This window comes from Suillus subaureus (assembly GCF_016647635.1).
Source record: "Suillus subaureus strain MN1 chromosome Unknown BJ212scaffold_324, whole genome shotgun sequence".
In the NCBI taxonomy this organism is placed as follows: domain Eukaryota; kingdom Fungi; phylum Basidiomycota; class Agaricomycetes; order Boletales; family Suillaceae; genus Suillus; species Suillus subaureus.
Window position 1 is genome coordinate 1 of NW_024538880.1, and position 19,832 is coordinate 19,832.

The following is a 19,832-nucleotide window of genomic DNA, read 5'->3' on the forward strand; positions in this document are numbered from 1 at the left end:
CCGCAGGCCCACAATTTATCCCACGTATAATGAAACCGCCAAAAGTGTTCGCGACAGTTCGTGACCTCGACGGAAATACCATCCGAATGAATCCTCTTCTGTCCAGGGTGGGTCACAGGAAACGGCGGTTCCATCCACGGGAAGGACTTAGGGTCCTGCTTGTACAGGGGGGCAGATACCGTGAGCCGCTCCACGTGCAAGTCTACTCCTCTTGTGTGATCGATATATGAACGTATCTTGTAGGGCTCAGCCAGATGCGGGTAGACAACTGAAAAAGTTTCAAGGCTCTTCATACAAGTCCACGGAATGTCGCACAGCCACGGACGCAGCAGGAATGATGTGAGCTTTAAGCCCTGCTGATGTCACGAAAAATGTCCGAGTCCATGGGCAGATCGATCAGGTAGATGAGATGGGGGATTGATGCAAGGAAAATGGATCCCTTCCGAATGTTCTGGAAGATCATATGGGAGGCGGTATGACCCATTATCGTTAGACTTTGGGTTTTCCCAGAAAAGGAGAGGGTCCGTGGACGACATTGGGATCTGCGCGGGAGGTCGATGCATCTTCTACGCTCTGAACAACAAGCTTTAAATAGTAACAGTCAATCGCAAGTGCCGGTGCGGCCAGTAACACTGGAACTAGCATGCTGATTTCGGGAGGCGAGACCATAGACGAATATTCAGATTCTGCAGACGCTCCGATCCACATTTTCTGTACGACGGAGGTATAGTCAAAGAAAAGATCACTTTTTCCTCTGCGTACGCTTTCTGCATAAGCAGAGCATTTGCGAACATCCTCACGCTGTCACCTCGGCGGAGCGAGATGGTGTGCAGCAATTTGGGCAGGGTGATGCGTCTCACAAGTCGAGAGACGAGACACAGGGAGAGGGCAGTTGCATAGGGATTTTGATCGTCATATTTCTCTTCTTGGGAAACGTCGGTTCGACTGCGTAATTGAGAATGTTGAGAGCAATCTCGGAGAGGGAGGTCGCTAAATCGAGAGCGGGTAGCAGGCTCCATGATGGGGGAGTAAGATGCTAAGCTGATTAGGAGCCCTGCCTTTAATACTCGCATCGTGAATTGTGGCATCACATCCACAACAATAGATGCGCATTGTGTGTGGGGCCACAAGTTGTGACCCGGTGGCCCAGAGCAGACTTATTATTCCTTCTAGGTTGCACAATGTACTCTTCTCCTGTGGAAATTACTATTTGCTAGTTGCCACAGATTATCATAGCAATGATGTGGATGCGGCACGAACAATAGAATCCACCTTCCGACCATACTCGATGGCATGCAGATGAACTCGTTCAGGTTTCGTCATGGCACAGCTCTTATGGTGCACGGTTTATCACTGAGATGAGTTGTTTCCGGAAATTTTTCACTGCACTGGAGGAACAGGTAACACTGAGGATGATCGGTAAAGTGTGAGATAAAATCTATTTCCAAGTCGATTGAGCACCTGCCGTATTTCCTAAATCAACCTCATAGCACTCCGTCTGTGCGAACTACATTTGTCACCAAGCAGATCCTAATGGCAGATGCACTCAAGGCATTGATGAAACCGCAAACTTCGCTGGGTGAGCCAGTGTATAAGCCGCGCCTCTATCTTGAAGTTGTTGGACACCGGGTGCTTAATTGAGGTTGCATTGAGGTGCAGCAGACTGGGTCGACTCTCACGCTCACTGTGACAGAAGATGATGGCACAGGATTTTCATCGTTACCTGAGTAAATGACACTGAAGTATGGAGCAAGGTGAAAGAGAGGTATTTGCGAAAGCAAAATGACTACATCACGAGAGCATCACGATAATTTATACAACAACTTGATGTTGGACTAGCGTACTACAAGTCCATGTATGAGAACGAGCCTGAGTGTAAGAACGAACTCAACCGTGACGTCGATCCAAGGTCACCACCTGAGTAAGGAAAGTCTTGGATTAGCGTACAAGGTAATGACTAATGATTGAGATAAGGTTTGAATAAATAAGGACCCGCAAACTTTTTGACAGGACAACTTCGTTGAGTGACTTGCTCGACGACCCGCTCAATTCTAACTTGAAGTAGGGCCATCGTGCAAACGTTATACAAGTTCTAAAGTTGGTCTGTTTTATCTAAATTCCCAATATTCACACTGGAAACAGGCATCTTTCAGCGATGACATCAGGAGCGAACAAACTTCTACCAGCCACTACGATCTTGACAACACTACTGAGATCGAGTACATGAATCTCAGCGTCGAGGACAGATCTCTGCTCAGAGTTCGTCAAAAGCTCTTGTATGACCTGTATCTACTTCGCAACTTACATAAATAAGTACCATGACAAAACCTGGAATGGATACAAGCAAATTCTCCCGCTCCCTGCGCGCTACCTGCCCCGGCTGCCCGTCGTAAATCAATCATATCGATTCTCTCCTGAACTACACACTACTGCTAGTTGACACGTGGATGCGCTCCTGAAAAGCAATTGAAGTCATAGCGGTTGCTATATCAGAGTTGGCCACGAGCTCAGCGTGATATTCTCGAACACCGAGGATGAGGCATGGTCCCAGCACAAACAACTGCACGAACTGGAATACCTGAGCGAGACCAAGATAAATCTGAGCATCCAGGTAAGACATGTCCTATAGAAATTATGAATCATGGTCACATGTAGAGGTCGGTGACAGATCGGCATACCGCTGAGAACATTGGAGAGAATACATCGATCTGGTGGCAAGAGATAGCCAAAAAACTAGCACGTGCAAAACTTTAGCGGAACAAGAGAACCGCATTCATATGATAAGCTCACCTTGCAAAGTAGCTAACGTGAGTTCGCATTAACACCGTGAAACAGTCCCCGATAATACCTCTTGTTGAGTGTCGTCGCAGTTCACGGAAGTGTTTAACAGCAATCCACACCGCGAAACACAGTGCAAGGACCTCCCATACAGTGGCAAGTATCCAAGTCATGAAACACAGAAATACAGAATTTCCCGCGTAGCCAATGGTGCACTGATAGGTGCTAGAGAGAACGAGTACCTCTGGTATTTTTCAATGACCCTGATATACTTGAACAACAGATTATTAAGGCTCACTCCCTGACATCTGCATCATCTGTATTGCGACCATAACTACATTGGCGATTCTGATGGCCAGAAAGATGACGACGAGAGATATAAGCACCTTTCTGGATTGCTGATACATGGCATGTAAACGAGTTATCATGATGACTTGCATGATATTTCAGTCAAGTCAATATCACGGAGAGGCGTATAGCTCACCGCCCAGTATTACATTTACAACCTCACTCATCCAATCAAGTGCGTTGTACACGATAAGGCCTGACAAATTCAGCAACATTAGTTATCAGCTTCGGAAGATCATAAGTGTGAAATAAACTCACAACTGTGGGAGGCGTTACGTTGAATCAACGAATTGTTCGAGAATCTCACCCACCCCACATGGTAGTTCAGTGTCCGGACGGGAATGGAATGCATCAGTATAGAATACTCACTGTATCTGTCATCGAAATCGTTGGAATACTGACTGTATGCCGCTCGTCACAAGAAAGAAACAGATTCTATGCGAGACATACTCAACCGTCCATCCTGATTGTGAGAGATGGGTAATGAACGCAACATCAATGGCTTCAACATCCAAACGTACACAGTATATCCTATTCCAGCATAGCGCACCTAGGATATTCTGAAGTCAGCAAAACTTGGACTTGCTAGGCGTGAATATGGAAACGTGAGGTACACACACTGAGATAGAGAAAGGTCATTAGGGACCAGCGTTGCCTCTGCCATGAACAAGTTCAATATTTTCACGTCGGTCATTTGATGTAGGAGTCCCGCTCACCCAGATCAGTTCAACCTATAACACAATTCTAAGAGAGTTAGCTGCCCAAGTAATGGATCGACCTACCTCTTGTCCGAACGTAAGCGCTGAGAATACCATCAGGATATCAGTGGTCTTTTCATACTTAAGCTTGCTCACCCCAATCGTACATTAGCCCGACAAAGGTGGCAACTGCGAAATTGAAGTCAAGGTGAATCGAATAATCACCGTTATCACGCGGTTGGCTCTCCACAAACCTATAAAATAGCTGGAAATAAGATTCCCATTGATGATTGGCCACCAACTTGGATCATTCGAGACAACAGTCATACTGTCAGAGGATGGGAGTGAGTGAGCGGGGGAACTCGGTGGACGTATAACGATCACATTCATGCTTGATATACCACAATTCAATATTCAGCGCCGAAGTGATATTTGAGGAATGAAGTGTTTCAGCAATCTGAAGTCGATCTATCGATATTGCAGTTACACCGTGTACACCGTGGCACTCCAGTTCTTCCCGAAGTTTCACATTGCGTTCCCCAGAGAGCCTGAACTCGTGCTGCGCCTCTTTATATTTCATGCATTAGGGATATTGATGGCAGTTGTTAGTGCCGGTGAAATTGCAAAGTAGCGATTCGCGTGGAATGTTTGAACCCCGCAAAAGATCGGCTCCGAGAACCGTTCTTGGTTTCGGCCAATTTCGGCGACGTGTGGTACAGTGCGATCTTCGAAGTATTAATACTACAGTATAGGACCGGCATTTGAGCCAGTGAATTTTGTTGACCGTCTCAAGTAAACACCTGTACATAAATTAAAATTTTGATTTGGCAGTCATGTTTGAATATATGATGACCATGCTAACGCAACGCTACAGAGCAATCGAACGAGTGATGCGTGCACAGTGCGTGGATCAGTAGAATGTCTTGATATCTGTTTTTTCACCAGTTGAGCCAGCCCTAATAGAGTGCGAGAGTACCATCTAAGCGATTATCGTACCGTAACGATCCTCAGGTTAGTTACTACTTTCTCTGCTCGGTACGGTACTCATTGATGGCTCGAGTGATGACAATCTCTTGCTCTTGCTTAGCAAGTTGTTTTTTCCTTGTGACTGACTTTGGACGTCCAACCATGACTGAGACGCGCAGGATACGAGCCAAGGGTGACTGCAGGACAGTGTTTTTTGAGTCCGGAAATGAAAGTCCAAATTGGGTTAGTTTCACTATCTTGCCCCGATAAACACTTTGATAACATATTTTGAGACCCTCGTCCGGAATCCCAGTGGCAGCACATCGTTGTGTGTTGGACTTACTTTATTGTACCCAAACTGTACTATGGATATAAATCTTTCATTTGGCAGGATTTCTGACATTGATAATTGAACAGTTCCTTCTCATTGCATTGATTGGTGCTGAGAGAGGGTGTGTTTCTGACCTGTAGCATGCATGCATCATTATTTTTTCATTTCTACTCGACAGTATACAAGATTTATGTATTTCCGATACATCTGCGCTATTCGATGGGTCGATAAACAAATATCGAGTGTGTGGTAGTTGTTTGGCTCAAATGATGGTGCTGGCTCAAATGCCGGTCCTATACTGTATGTTATCTTGAGGAGTTGCTTATGACGCATGTGAGGAGAGAGAATTTTGACAAGTCAATATATTTCACACAAGAGATTAATATGAGGGATGTGATGTGAAGACAAGGTACTGAGTAAATGGGCGAAGGCGTGAAGTGCTTCCAGCCCCGATCGAAGATCTGCCTAGGAGAAAAAGGTGAGCTGCGAATCCCCAAACGGTTAGGAGTCCGTAACGACGCAATAGCAGCGAAGCCACGACAAACCCATCAAGGTAGGAGGGAAGGGCTACTCACAAGGGAAGGTATAGCTAATGAGTCCTGGGCATTGAAAAACGGATGAATTCTCCATGGAGGGCTGGGGTGGCTTGCATGAAGGGAGCCATAATTTGCGCATGTTTTCGTAGATACGATTGAAATGCGTCGCTGGCCCAGCGGCCCTTTGTCTTGACGACCTCGAAAGGTACGTTCCGCAGTAGGTACTCCAGGGTTGAGCCGATCCGAATTCCGTGTCCCTGGAGGGGATCTAGACCGGCACCTCTGGCTGCTTGGGCTAAGCGGTTGATGAACTTGGCTTTTGTGAGGGGGTGGTGGCCGTTTTTGTGACGATATGCAAAGAGGGCGCCTCCTGCTGGAGGGTTGTTGATGGCCAGGTGGTGGAGAAGTGCCGCCTCTGGGTCGGAGATGCCATTTTGCCTGGTGAACGAGACATCTTCGCCCTCCATTGAAGTTTTCGTTCGTGGGAGGTGGAAGACTCTCATTTTGAGCTGGTTGGGGTCATGCTCGATGGACGAGTCTGAGTGTTTGACATGGTGGTTGGGATTGAAGGACGTTAGGGTGGGAACGGTAAATTTGCTGACCCTGGCAGTACAATAGAAGGCGGTTGTCAAGCAACTGTAAACTGATGAGTCAAGGGGGGAATTGATGTCGAGTTGACCACGAAGTGTGCAAATGAATTCGACTGTGAACAGGCGCCTCTTCTTGCGTTTTGAGGACGGTGGGGCTAAGTTCTCGGCTGCTTTGAGGAGTGCATCAGTTTCCTCATCGTTGAGAGCCCAGCACATACTGTGCAAAATGTGCCATGCTCGCACACCGAAGATATAATTGGCTATTGTCTTTCCAGAGTATGAGCCTGCGACGAAGGCGATGAAGGTGGAGATGAGGGTTGAGTCTGCGGGTGCACGATCGTGTTCGGGAATCGAGCATGAGTCACAGTAGACGTGAAAAACCAGCAGCCCGGAGCCATAGGACTCACGGGTGCTTTCAGCCCATGCATGCAGCATGACCTCTTGTACCCTGGCCATGTCACTTGGAACGAGGGCGCTGGGGGTGGGCCTTGGCATGAACGGTGTCCATAAACGAAGCCTGTCTTTTGCTGCGCAGTGAGGGCGAAGGATGGAGGGGATTGGGGTAAGGTCAGCAGGGTAAGTAAGCTTCCGCCGCTTGTTAAGCTCTTCTCCTTCTCTCTCGAGCCAGCGGTTTGTGCCGATGCGCTTGATGCGACTTGGGGAGAGATGTCCTTTGGGGGGAGCGTGAATTGTGACGACATGGTTGCGCTCTGAGTACGGTCGGCAGGTCTCGTTGGCCTGTAGAGGGGCGTTGAAGTCAACAATGAGGCTCCTGAGAGAGGGATGGATAGGAAGGGGGGGCAGGAGTAAGGAGCGAGGGGGGTATTTTCCACGGGAGGGTTCGTTGGCTGGGTTGGATGCGCTGGGTACATAGCGGGGGAGGATGGTGCATGTGGCTGCTTCTGCAATGCTGTGGACACGCTTAAACACGCCGTTGGTTGCCCGGTTACGGCTACAGCCCTTCCACCATCCCTCAACGACTCCTCGGTTGTCTCCATAAACCTTAAAGCAAGGTATTGGGCTGGGTGCAGGTGCTCGGGTGACGGCGAGGACGAGGAATTCGAAGCCGATGGCTTCAGCCCATCCAATGTCATGGCTGTCAGCTTTCCAGCCAGGAATGAGTCACCAAGCTCGCCACCAGCCATTAATCCAAATTGCGATTCCCACGCCTGAACTAGCATCCGAGAAGGCGTTGGGGTCGAAGACTTCGCAGGGTCCTGGGATGGTTCTGCTGACGGAGGGTTGGCATAGAGTTGCAGACCACCATCTGAGGTCGGCAGTGCAATTACGAGGTGGGGTATGTGGCACGAGAGGGTGGTCACTGAATAGGGGGAGCATGGCTTCCAGTTCTGTGAGGTAGGCTCGTCTGGCGGGAACAACAAGAGAAGCATGTAAGAGCTTCCCGAAGAGTTTTTGGACTTCGACGAGGGGGTGGTGGGGGAGGGCTTCCCAGGAAGATATTGCCGCCAGGTACTTCTCCTTCTTGCTTGCCGAGATCTCGATGGTGCGTGTTTCGAGGTTCCACATGAAGCCTGTGAACGGGGGCTTTGAGCTGAAGGGAACATCTTTTGCAGGTTCCCAGGGGGTGCCTGTTTGCGTGGAGAAGAAGTTGATGTCATCCAGACAGCAGGAAAATTCTGCGTCTCATGGGGAACGTGGGGAACGATGGGAGAGATCGCGAATCGGGAACGAGCAGTCCTCATCAAACTCTTCAGAGCTGTCATCTGGGAGCTTGACCCCTTAGTACCATCTCCTGCCACCGTCAGTGCAAAGGCTGCCGGCATCCTGGATTCCACGAGCCCACACTCCTCTCTGCTGGTTGAACTTCTTGAGGTATTTGAGGCGTAGTCGGAAGAAGAGGTGGTCGTCGACCCACTTCGAAAGTGGGCCAACTCCCTCGCTGTGGAGCAGGTCTGCCCCTGCATCGGCCAGGCCTCCATACGTGCCAGCTGTAGAAGAGCAACCAAAACAGAAGCTAGTGTCAATAGCGAATTTGTTATCGCCTGTGCGAACCACTGTACCTGGGTATTGGGAGGGATGCAGAGGTATTGTCCTGTAAGCTTCTGCCACGTCGCATGTTGTGCCTTCTGATCCAGGAGGCAAGCACCAAACCAATAAGCATATCGTGGCAAAGGTTCCATATGTGCACAGGTAGAGATTCGAGTCGATAAACAAGTTGATGGATGGGATGGGGTGTGGTAGGGATCTTGCGATGTGCGACAAGTTTTGGATAAGCCGGAATTTTCCTGGCCTCCCTGGTTTCGGGATGAGAGAGAGGGGGGCTGTCTGGAAGGGACCGATGAGGGCCTCGACATCTGTAGCAGATAGTGGGCCCAGATAACGGCCAGCTTCGAACTCGTGGGAAAGAATTGTGGCAAACGCATCAGCGTGCTTGGTGATGGAAGGGTGATTAGGGGGGGTATGGGTATTTGTAATGCTAGGAATACTGCCATGAAAACCGTATTGTAATGAATGTGGGATGTGAGGGTATTTAAGTATGAGGCGCGACTTGGTGAGTGCGAGAAGCCAAGTGCTGGGATTATATGGGGTGAGAGCTCTGATTTTTCTGTCCTCGAGGACAGCCTTGAGCGCCGTGATCCGCACTCCCACAGCCTGAACATGCGTGGATGTGCTCTTTGCTGGTGTTTGCGCAGCCATTGGGGCGTTGCCAATTGTAGCAGAGCTGCAGGCCTTGGGTGTTGATGAGGCGACCCTCCGCGTTTCGTTGGCAGAATGTGGGAGTCTTTCCATCCCACAGGAACTCGCTTTTGCATTTGTGGATGTTGTGGGGGAAGCGGCCGAGGCATAGAGCGCAGGCGAAGAGGCCAACTGACATCGCGCTGTTCTGAAAAAGCTGCTTGTCTTGGGTGAGCCGCTTCTGGTCCTGATGGGGATGCTGGCGTGTGGATGGTGACGTGCGAGGGGGAGGACGCCCTTGTGTATTGCAGGTTGGGGATCGTGAGCGTGAGCGAGTCGCATAATTGCTCCCCCACGGTTGGTTACGGTGAGAGGACGCTTGATCGCGGCTGGATTGGCAATGGGTCTGCGAAGCGAGTTGGAACTGGGATGAGGGGGGAGCAGTGGATGGTTAAGGGCCGTTGGTGGTACGGGAGTGGGAGCATGGCAGCGAGCGCCATTGGGGGCAGTGGCAGCATTTTGGAAGTGGGTGTGGAAGCGATAATGGAAGCAGGAGCAAAACGTTGCGAGTGGAAGCGAAGTGAGTCAGGGTCAGCTATTGTGGTTCTGTTGGGTGGTAAAGGGGGGGGGAGACTGACCTCCGCAAGGGTTTCTTGGCGAACTTTGTTCCATACTTCTTCGCCCATGTTCTTCAAGAGGGTGAGGTTGAAGACGCTAATGTCGAAGGCATTGTCAAGGACAAGGGTGTCGTGCCAATCGCAGCAGACGCGAGCTGCATATAAGAGAAGTGCTCATTCTCTGTATGGTTCAGAGCGGGAGGGATGAGACACAATGTTCATGAAGAACATCGTGAGAGCTCGCTGATGCTTGTCTGGCCATTTGAGCTTGTTGATGTACAACAGGAAGCTGTTCTTGGCAAGGTCAAATTGGCGCCACTCAAGACTGTGGTCTTGGATGGCTTTGCGGGAGGCTTTGAAGGATGCGACTGGTTTGAGGGTGACGAAGTCTTCGACTTTGGTGAGGCCGAAGGTGTCATCTGCACTGGTCTTGGCATCATCAGCTGTCTCTCTGCATCCATCTGGGCTGAAGTACCAGAGTTCAACATACTCGAAGGACTTGAGTTTATGGATCGCATATTGGGAAGGGCAGGGGGTAAGGGTGTCGCCGACAGCCGCCCCGATTTTGAAATCGTTGATCTTTGGTTTCTTCTTCTCTGCTTCGCGAAGTTCTGCTTCGGCTTCTTGTTCCAGGCGCAAGCGTTCCTGGTCTACTCGTTCCCGCTCTGTTTGTGCTGTGTGAGCTGCAAGACGCTGGTCTTCGTCAACTTGCCTTGTCCATGCGACAACTCTGAGGTCGCGATCTTGTTCCCATGCAGTGGCAAGCTTGTTGGTGACTTCTTCGTGTGTCGTCTGAGTTCCTCCGATGATGCAATTTCTAAGACCCTCGAAGGTGGGTGAAGAAAAATCAGGCTGGATGTCTAGAACCGGGTCCGAAGCGATACGGGCCATATCGGATTAATGGGAATGGTTTGGGGTGATATTTATTAAGAGGTAGAAATAAGGAACACCAGTAGGTATGTTGGTGCTGATAAGGAACAGAAAATAGCTCGAATAGACTTAGATGTCTACGAGCGTGGTGGGGGAGCGGAAACGAGAGACGCTACCGGCGTCTTCCGCTCGCCCAAAGACAATACTCTAATCCTGCGCTCGTGCCTCGCTACGTAATAGAGTGGCAATGACCGGCCCAAATCATGAGTTTTAACGTTGATTCCGTATTGCCCATGTCCATATCTGCTTTGAATGCTCTCGACAACCTTCCAACGGACTTTACAAACACGCTTTCAACCATACAGTTCCAGCAAGTACTCGAAGCCTTCGCGCACCTTGATTTCGTCTCGAAAGGCACCAAAAATCCGAAGTTATTTCAACTCAAGGCTCTCGTATCTTTACTGGCAGGAAGAAATGTGATCCTCCAAGCTGAAACTGTGCGGGTGCATTACTTCGGAAAAATCCATCCCTCCAAGTGGCCATGCTAGGTTTGTCTGAGATGGTATACAGCAGGAGGTCCGTAGCTGTCATCCGCATGCCACGGAGCATTTTCAGCAAAGAGATTTTTTTTATTCTGTGTCGAGGCTGCGAGGGTCCACTGTCGATGGATAGGGCTAGCATAATCTCCTAGGTGTGCGCGTGAGGTTGCGGCTCGTTCCGGGTGCTCTGTACTGCCGCATGGCACAGAATTTCAGAGGACAAAGGAAGGCACATAGGGAGGTGGAGCACAAATTGAACCCGAGCACCCATGCAGGCAGATGTAATGAGGATGATGGGACATCAGTCTAGTAGTATCGGATAGAGAAGTGGTGCAGATAGATCCCCATGGTCTGCTCTGGAAGGAAACCATAGTCCAACACATGCATGTCGTATCTAGTAGTATCACATACGAAGTACCAATGAAAGCCGCTCAGATCTCTAATATTCGGGGAGAACATGCATCTACAGTATTTCTACCGTCCTGACGTCCATCGGGTATCGAACAGAAGCCACATCTTTGACCTGTGCAATGATATCACGATCCGATGCAACCCTCTTGTATTCTCCGCCGCGCTGCCGCGCTAGCAAAAATGCGCCAAAAGGCTGCCCAAGGCGAATAACTAACCGCAATGCTCGCGATTCTAAATCATCCACCTCCTGTTTTGCAAGAGAACGGCTAGGTGACTCGTCTGACGGGGAGGAAGGTGGCGTCCAATAACCTTCCCCGCTCTCCATATCGTCTAGTAGATTTGCAAAGTCTGGTGGCTCGAGGAGAGACCGATCCCAGGGATAGACAAGCACAAACGTTTGATGAAGGGGCCTTGTCCGCGAGAACTCAATCGGCTCTTTGGTGGTGATCAGCAGGTCATAAAGCCCGTCTGCCTTGACTTCATACCGAGTCTCCTGGGATGCACTGTAGCTCAGACTGACTTCTGTAACACAGAACGCTATGCAAGGCAAATGCAGTCTGCAGTTCGCGAAACGAGCAGCGCTCGTGTTATCAAGCCGGTCGTAAAGATTCGAAGCCAATTCCACAGCCAGAGGATTTTTTCGCAGCGAAGACATAGCTGTCTGAATCTGGTCTTCGGACAAAGATGGAAGGGTGCATGGAAGAGTGGCGTAAGAGGTAATAAAGGCTGGAAGACAGCTATTGAACTCGGAAGGTTGTCCAATCCAGTCGAGGACGGTGATGTCGCCCGACCGAGCCACGATCTCCTGTAGGAGCCGCCCGAGCGCGTTCTGCTTCTTCTCGCCATAGATTACAGGTAGGTGGACACCGAAGATACCAAACAATGAGTACGCGATATCTTCTTGCAATGTAGTAACACGTGATGATGCCCATTGAAGCCTCCGCCGGGAGTCGATCATCCCCGGACGGAAGGAGATCAGGGCCCGTGCATCTATGCCTGTCGCACCCTCCAACTCCTTCATGATTGTGGGGGACTCTTTGTGATTGGGAGTGCGATCGTCGAGATATAATGACCAATCCTTCTGATAAAAGATAACAACTTTCGGAGCGACAAATTCTTGAAATGTCCATCCTCGCTCGTTCCAAACACTGTTCGCCAGTGCACCAGACTGGGATGAAGGGGGGACATCGCATAGGTAGACGATGGTAAGCGCTGAGTGGCGGTACCATACGAACATGGAGTTGACCGATTCTTGAAGCTCAGTGTTACTCTTCTTGTCGATGCAGCATGTATCCATCCATGCCCAGCAATACCCAGCGTCACGAGCGATTTCACAGAATGACTGCAGTTTCTTGATACCACCAAGTCCACTCAACTCGTACACAACTTTGTCCTGGATGTCGTGCAGCAGCGCCTCCTTCTCTTCCCATCTGTGTGATAGCAGGACGCAGCGAAAGTACATCGCTACCACTTCCTTGATGCGCTCCATTTGGAGTTCTGAATGCTTTGTTATGAATGACAAAAGCTCTTTGTACTTTGCACTCGTTTTGAAGGCGTTTAGTTGTGCCGCCCGATCGCACAGAAGACCCGTGGAGGTATTGAGTAGACGTAGCGGGGCATATTCGAGTTCAATCCAAACCGCTCGTTGAATAGCTTCTTCTCTTATCATTGCATCTGGGTCTGAGGGTATTGAAGTCGTGGCTATGCCAGTATCATCAGCCTAGAGTATATTAGTCGAGCACAATCAGATCTTTGAATGAGAGTGTCACGTACACTGAGTGCCGACTTGTTAGCCTGGCAGGGCGCGTTCAGTTGTGAGAATGTAATACAATGAAACATGCCTGTCAACTCACCTTCGAATCTGACAAAAGGTCGTTGAGGCCAGCTTCAATCACAGCAACATCCCGTAAGTACACGTTTTTGTCCCAGCAGCCAGTGACTAATAGCTTTCCATCCATGGAAAAGGATACACAATACACTTCCTCTGCGTGCTGGAGGGGGGATCTGATGGGTTGGCTGTTCTCGAGGTTCCACAATTGCGCTGTCTTGTCGCACGATGCGCTTGCGAGGATGCGGTCATTTGGAGATACTGCAATGGCAAAGACACCTTCGGTGTGCTCTTCCAGTATCGCAATTTGCTTCCACTTGGTTGTATCCCATGTCCTAATTGAGCAATCGAATGACCCGGAGATGAGCATTTTTCCGTCCTTGGTCCAAGCCAGGCAGCGAACAGAGTCCGTGTGTCCTTCAAGAATAGTGACAAGCTTGCCAGTCTTTGCATTCCAGATTTCGACTGAGTGTGTTCCAGTGAAGGGCCCATCACGTCCACCAGTTGCAAACATAGTCATGTCTGGTGAATAGACGACTGCCCACACTGTTTGGTGCGCACTGGTCACGATCGATGCTCGAAGTGTAGCTCCCCCACTTTCCACGTCCCATTGCCTTGCAGTCCCATCATCAGATCCGCTTAACACTCTCCGACCATCTCTACTCCAGCAGACAGATATCACCGCTTGTCTGTGCCCCGTCCATTTAGCCATAACCTTGCCGGTGTCGATGTCCCACAACCTCACTGCATGATCATCACTCCCGCTAACCACTTTCTTCCCATCTGGAGACAATGCTATACTGTGCACTTTACTTTCTCCATCTCTCCAGTCTTCTCCAATTTGTGCCCCATTCTCCAAGTTCCACACTCGGAGTGAGCTGTCATATGAACAAGTGATGATCTGCTGTCCGTTGGGCAGGTGTATGACGCCCGAGATCCAATCAGTGTGTCCTTTGAATTCCTGGCGGAGTGTTATCTCTGATGTATCCTGCGCCCCAGCAACGGATGAAGACATAGTCAACTACTAAGTGCAGCGCTGTCTCAGCTTTCATCTGTCAAATTTCAAAATCAGCACTTACGAGGGGGTCTATCAGCAGTGATGGACGGACGACAGGGAATAATGGTTGTTTTGGTCAAGTCAGTTCAGTTCTTTGCTTCCTGGTACGTGTTCGCTTCACAGCTTATATGTACACAGCATAGGCTGTGCAGCTGAAACGCCCAAAAATCATCTCATTCGGGTCACGGAACGTGACTCCCTCTACTAAGTCGGAGAGCTGCTCAATTCTTGTTCGCGGGCTCAGCCCGGACCTGAACACAGGCTGAACTTCGAGCACATCTCGCAGGGCAAGCCCAACTCATGAGGCTCGCAGCTGTGCCGGAGAACAATGACGATGACCCCAATGAGCTTGGCAATGATGGTGACCTTGACGATGATCATCTATCTGATTCTGATGTATTGCTCATGGCAACTCTCCGAGAATATCGATCCCTTGCAATATCTATTATTGGTGATGGTTCACGAATACAACCGGATTCCTCGATGCAATGACCTCTTTTCATGCCACTTACAGTTCCTCACCATGGGCGTCTCATCAAAGTCGATAACTTTTTCCGGTACCTATTAGTTTGAGTCCAAGTCGTGGTTGAAAGCTTGCTCGTTCATCCATTATACATTATTCACTTACGTTGAGTGGACCAGGTTACGAAATCTATGAGACACACCTGTCTAACATATGAAGTACTGGAATCGAGACGAACTCTGAGGTGAAAGAAATATGTGATTAGTAGATTAGTAGCAGCATACTGTCCGCCCATCCCACAGTCTCATATGTCTGAGACTCTGAGTACAATCCTATACAAGATCCACCAGACTACAATACCAAAGAATGACCATCGCCCTGCATCAAACTAACAAATAATACACTCCTTCCCTCCTTCCTCAGTTTTCACCAACCTCGTCTCTAGCCGCGCTCGTAAACTACCATCAGGCGCGATATGCGGGGATGTGCTGCAAACGGACGTTAGCGTCTATTACTTCGATTCCCCGATCTGTCGTTGGATATTATGAGAGGACATGTGGAAAACTCACTCAAACATCAACCCGCCCCCATCTTGTTCGCCGAGTGGCACTACGATTGCAGAGACATAGCACGTGCCATGTTCGGACCAGGTATCAGGTTTGGCGGTAGGATGAGGTAGGGCATGTGGATCTGCGGCGAGAGACGTCATTGGTCAGTTTGCTATATGTATGATGGATAGACAGCCAGAATTTATGATGATTCATTCAACAGAAGCTTCTCGCTTCATTGCAGAAAAATTAAACAGTATTGAAAGAACCTCACCTCCATTCCTCGTACGACAAGCAAGCATAGACTCGCCTGCACTAAAACGGAGCACCACCGGAGCATGCCCACTGGCACACAATCCTAATGAGGCATTCCTCAACTTCACGAGCTGCTTCTTGGGCGTGAAAGCTGTGGCCTTGCCATCCAACACAGATGTTAACGTATGCGAGGAACGGGACGAGGACAATTGCTTGAGCGAGGGAGACGAACAAGTCTGCATTAGCCTGCGGTGGGGGTGTGAGGGAGGTGGAAGTAACATCTGTTTTCTGTCCATGTTTCTGTGTAGGTGTATGTGCACCCGAGCACGTTGCATGGCAAGGAGAGCCAGCAGAGCTAGGCGAGGAAGGAGGAGAAGGCGAGCGCGCACGCGCTTGTCCATCATAGTTGAAGTCCCACTTCCCTGCCTCATAACCCCCAAACCCCACTCCGCTCTCAATGTCATAGCTTTTCTCTCCGCCTGAGAAACTGGCCCTGTAGATGTGCTCTTTTGGCAAGTAGGAATTTTCCTTTCTTGGTGAACGTGGAGAAGGCCCTGGAGAAGGAAGGGGAGGAGGTCGATCGATGATTACTGCTGCATCCACGTAGGTTGGTAGGCTGTGCTCGAGGAGGGAGAGTGAGACGTGCAATGTTCCTACCGCTCTTGTGGCTTTGGTGCACTTGGTGTTGGGTTGGGGACGATCGGTGGTGAAGAAGGTTAGTGCGAATATACGACCTGAAATGCAAAGAACGTTAGCTGGATTTTCTTAACGGTAAAGAAACTAATGAAGAATCAAGGCAGGAATGAGGGTTAAAGGAGCACAGGATATTCACCAGAGGCAATGAATTCCACGCTCACGCTTCCAACCGCACGTATACGTTTCTGCCACATCGCGATATCCAGCGTTGCAGCAAAGGCACCATTAGGACCCTCTTCAATACGCACGTCATCTGGTGGGCGCTGACAAAGAAGCAGTCTATCAGCGGCTAATGAGTCAAAAGCATCAGCTCCAATCCAGTTTCTCAACTCAAGACTCACCACTCCGTAACCCACTTGCGCACAACCCCGCACTGAGTCTAAGGTTTTGGAACAATTCCTGATTACTTGCCACCAAACATGCCTTCCTCATTTCACTTTGCGTTACAGGCGTTAAAGGGGAGGAGTGCCTGAGCAATGCATCGAGGAGCGAGGGGCGATAGTGGACGATAGCCCAATAGATGGCAGTGTGACCTGCTACAGTTGGCTCTTGAAGAAGCGTAGACAGTGACAGGTTCTTCGCAGAGCAGGATTGGGCGCAGGAGGCTAGGATTTCGTGTGGATCTGGGAGGGACACTTGCGGAGATTTAGGATTCAGGTTGACAGAGTTGGTTGACGGAGGAACGACGAGATCGTGAATAAGCATGAGCACAGACTGACGGACATGTTTCGTAGCTTTGGAGGATGTGAATGGGAGGAGAGAAAGCCATGAGCTTGAGCCAGATTTTGTTTTACATGCCTTGGCGTGCTTGCGCTTCTGGCAGGAGGAGGACGCAGATTCTGCGGGAACGGTTTTGCGGGAATCAAGCTGTGGGCGTTCTGGGAGAGATTTGTCCACGTCCACTGCGGCCGGTGCTGACATCACTGCATCGTTTTGAGGTTGTGTAACTTGTGTTGTGAAGTCAATGTTGCTCCTGCTCCTGGGCAACGTGCGTGCCCACAGCCGACCCCGAGAAGGAGGCTCATATCCATGCACGTCCGTTACAACAACACTAGTCCTGCCAGTGGGAGCTGCCTCATTGTCGTGAGCGAAAGCAATGGCGATGGCAGGTATCGATGGAGCGCCCCTGTGGATTGATAATGTATCATAAGCAGGAGGAGGTGCATCAATCTCAGGCTCTGCCTCTGCAGAAAGCTTGTCCGTCAGGATCATGAGTACCAGCGGTATATTCACTGGCGGTTTGAAGGGAAACACGCAATACGTATGCAAAGAACCACAACCATTTGGATTTATAAAGCATGCTAATTAAATCATAGAGTCATGCACCAACGTTATTCGGCTGTGCAGTGTGGGCACTGGGTTTAACCCCGCAGTCGGTAACCACTTCGAATAGCACACGCAATGGACCCGACACTGCCATCACTACCACAGGAAGTATCGCCAACCCAGTTGATCAATGATACTCACTTGTTCGCAAGACAAATTGTTACGTGCAGGACGCTTATTCTGTTAGACATCAGAAGATGCATATGTGATATTGCGCCAAACTCCAGAAGGGAGTAGTCCACATTATCGCGTGCACACTGCATAACGAACAAACTACAGTGCACTCGTCGTGAAAGCAGCAAGTCGTTTGTTACGCACACCAGCACTGCCTAGCTCCTCTCCTCCCACCGCTCATAGTCATTCGTAGCAAGACTTGCGTGATACTTGTTTTCAACGGCCTCACATACAGCATCAAGATTCGTCAGTGCTTCAAGGAGCGCATTCAAGGACGAGAGCCCATCTGAAAAAAGTCGGATCAGGCTCCTCAGGAGGAAAAGTGGGGACAAACGAATATTGCATACCATACATCTGTATTCGCAGCTGAATGAGGTTTTCGGAAGGATGGGGCACGCTGTAAGCGTCAGCAGATCAGTAAATCGAAACACATCTGTCATATATAAAGCAAGTGATGCCATGCTAGCGCATCTCAGTGTCTCTTCGCGATGACTAGGTCTAGAGGGTATCGACTAGCACCCTAAGAGAATAAAGCAAATCGCACTGCGGCTGCAGACAACAAGCCGATACCATTCACTAACCTATATCCGCAAACTCCACCTTCGGGCTTCCAATACCATCATCAATCAATTCAACGTTCATCAAACAAAAAAAAAACAGAACATACTTTTTCATGATCATCCACCGCAGAGCATTTCCAATCGTATGCGACTCGTCGAAAATTTGGAATGTAGCCGCAGATAAGTCTGGCGCGGCACCCGCCATCTGGGAGAGTTTCATGTTATCGTGGGAGGCTCCGAGTTATAGCTCGTGCACGCACAATCTTGATTTTTGGGCTCGTCTCTGCCATGGTTGGGGAAGAATGATGGGGTCGATGATAATGAATATGAGGTCCAAGGCATTCATTGGTATTTTGTAGGATTGACAGCCTACCTTCCCCGTTGCCCGCTTAGCTCAGTGGTAGAGCGCGTCACTCGTAATGATGAGGTCGGTTGTTCAATCCAGCCAGCGGGCACGATGGATTTTTGTTTTGCTGTTAGCCCTTATCACCAAATCCCCAACGATTCAGTTATGTAAACAGTGTTAGTTGTGGTCGTCGTCGCCGTAGAAAAACCAAGGAGATATGGTATAGTTGTACAGAATGCAAAATACAAGAGTTGAAAGCATGCTAATGCTGAACACAATTCCACTTTTTAAATTAACTTACGGCTCCTCGAACACGTACAACCCGTCCAGCTCGCCACCATTGACTAGACCCGTTCGCAGACAGCTAAAATCCCCATCCCCAGCGTCAACAAAGCCCTTCCTGCTATACCCATCTGCGCAATCCACCACAGGAGGTGAGACGCTGAGTGTGCGAGGCGCTGAGTGGGAGCCTGGCGAGGACTCCTCAACGCGCAGTCGCTTTTGTAGGGAGTCACCCCGGGACGGAGAGTCATTGCCCACGTCCAGCTCTTCTGACGAGCGTTTTCGTTGGCGAGGCGTAGGGATTGGCGCGACAGACTCTCCGCGCCGCGCTCGGTCATCAACAGGACGATCCGAGTCTGTCCGGGGACGCTTTGGCGGAGTCGAGGTACGAGGGACCTCGATGGGATCACCAGTAGCAGCGTTCTCTGCCTCGAGGTCCCCAGAAGAGCGTTTCCGGGGTGTGACAGTGTGCGTCTGGGAATGTGTGTTCGTGAGCTCATACTGCTCCTCTTCACTCTCTTCTTCCTCGTCCTCATACAGCTCTTCTTCTTCTTCTAGCTCCTCCTCCTCTTCCTCCTTCACCACCTTGGTTCTTGGAACACGTACCTCTTCTAGAACTATTTCACTTAGGTTCTCATATTCTGGCGGTTGTTGTGGTTGAGGCTGTGGTACCCGGGCTTGGGGTTCATTTTTGGGCGCAGGCCGCACCTGAGCAGTGACAGGGTTACCGGCGGCAACATTTGCCTTGATCATAGCACGTTCGCAGACAGAGCATCGGCAGTGACAGTGGTGCCACATGCCTCGCGCCATACCTAATGTCGTTGGTTCGGACGAGTAGCATTGCGGCACAGAATGAAACTCACCTGTTTGAACGCTTCGAGACTGTACTGTGCCATATGGGCCAGCGTAACCGGTACATAAGGGATAGGGTGTAAAAGCTTGGGTGATTCTAAACACCGGTGACACGGGAATGGGG

At 49.9% G+C, this 19,832-nt stretch overlaps 3 protein-coding genes and 1 non-coding gene across 4 annotated transcripts; 2 read left to right on the top strand and 2 right to left on the bottom strand.

The window, feature by feature from the left end:
* Positions 1–9,675: 9,675 nt before the first annotated feature.
* On the bottom strand, positions 9,676–10,392 carry BJ212DRAFT_1489752 (uncharacterized protein; the record flags this gene model as incomplete). The annotated part of the gene is made up of 1 exon (XM_041341434.1): positions 9,676–10,392. The coding sequence occupies one exon, from the start codon at positions 10,390–10,392 to the stop codon at positions 9,676–9,678; it is 717 nt and encodes a 238-aa protein (XP_041185217.1).
* Positions 10,393–10,618: 226 nt separating this feature from the next.
* BJ212DRAFT_1410785 (uncharacterized protein) lies at positions 10,619–11,038 on the top strand. The gene has a single exon (XM_041337480.1). The coding sequence runs from the start codon at positions 10,635–10,637 to the stop codon at positions 10,917–10,919; it is 285 nt and encodes a 94-aa protein (XP_041185218.1). The 5' UTR covers positions 10,619–10,634; the 3' UTR covers positions 10,920–11,038.
* A 6,620-nt stretch (positions 11,039–17,658) lies between these two features.
* On the bottom strand, positions 17,659–18,600 carry BJ212DRAFT_1410816 (DNA-directed RNA polymerase). Its single transcript, XM_041337481.1, has 5 exons — positions 18,489–18,600; positions 18,336–18,433; positions 18,246–18,275; positions 18,016–18,065; positions 17,659–17,954 (listed from the first exon to the last, which is right to left on the bottom strand). The coding sequence occupies exons 1-5, from the start codon at positions 18,516–18,518 to the stop codon at positions 17,824–17,826; spliced, it is 339 nt and encodes a 112-aa protein (XP_041185219.1). The 5' UTR covers positions 18,519–18,600; the 3' UTR covers positions 17,659–17,823.
* An 11-nt stretch (positions 18,601–18,611) lies between these two features.
* BJ212DRAFT_t150 lies at positions 18,612–18,683 on the top strand. Its single transcript has one exon. It is a non-coding gene; the product is annotated as a tRNA-Thr (tRNA).
* Positions 18,684–19,832: the final 1,149 nt, after the last annotated feature.

What these genes read in the sequence shown, in the direction of transcription:
- BJ212DRAFT_1410785 (XM_041337480.1), top strand. Translation starts at nt 10,635, where the DNA reads ATGAGTTTTAACGTTGATTCCGTATTGCCCATGTCCATATCTGCTTTG.
- BJ212DRAFT_1410816 (XM_041337481.1), bottom strand. Translation starts at nt 18,518, where the DNA reads ATGGCAGAGACGAGCCCAAAAATCAAGATT. An exon ending in CGGTGGATGATCATGAAAAA is followed by an intron (nt 18,276 to 18,335) that starts GTATGTTCTGTT and finishes TGGTATTGGAAG; the next exon opens with CCCGAAGGTGGAGTTTGCGG. An exon ending in GAGTTTGCGGATATAGGTTA is followed by an intron (nt 18,066 to 18,245) that starts GTGAATGGTATC and finishes TGACGCTTACAG; the next exon opens with CGTGCCCCATCCTTCCGAAA.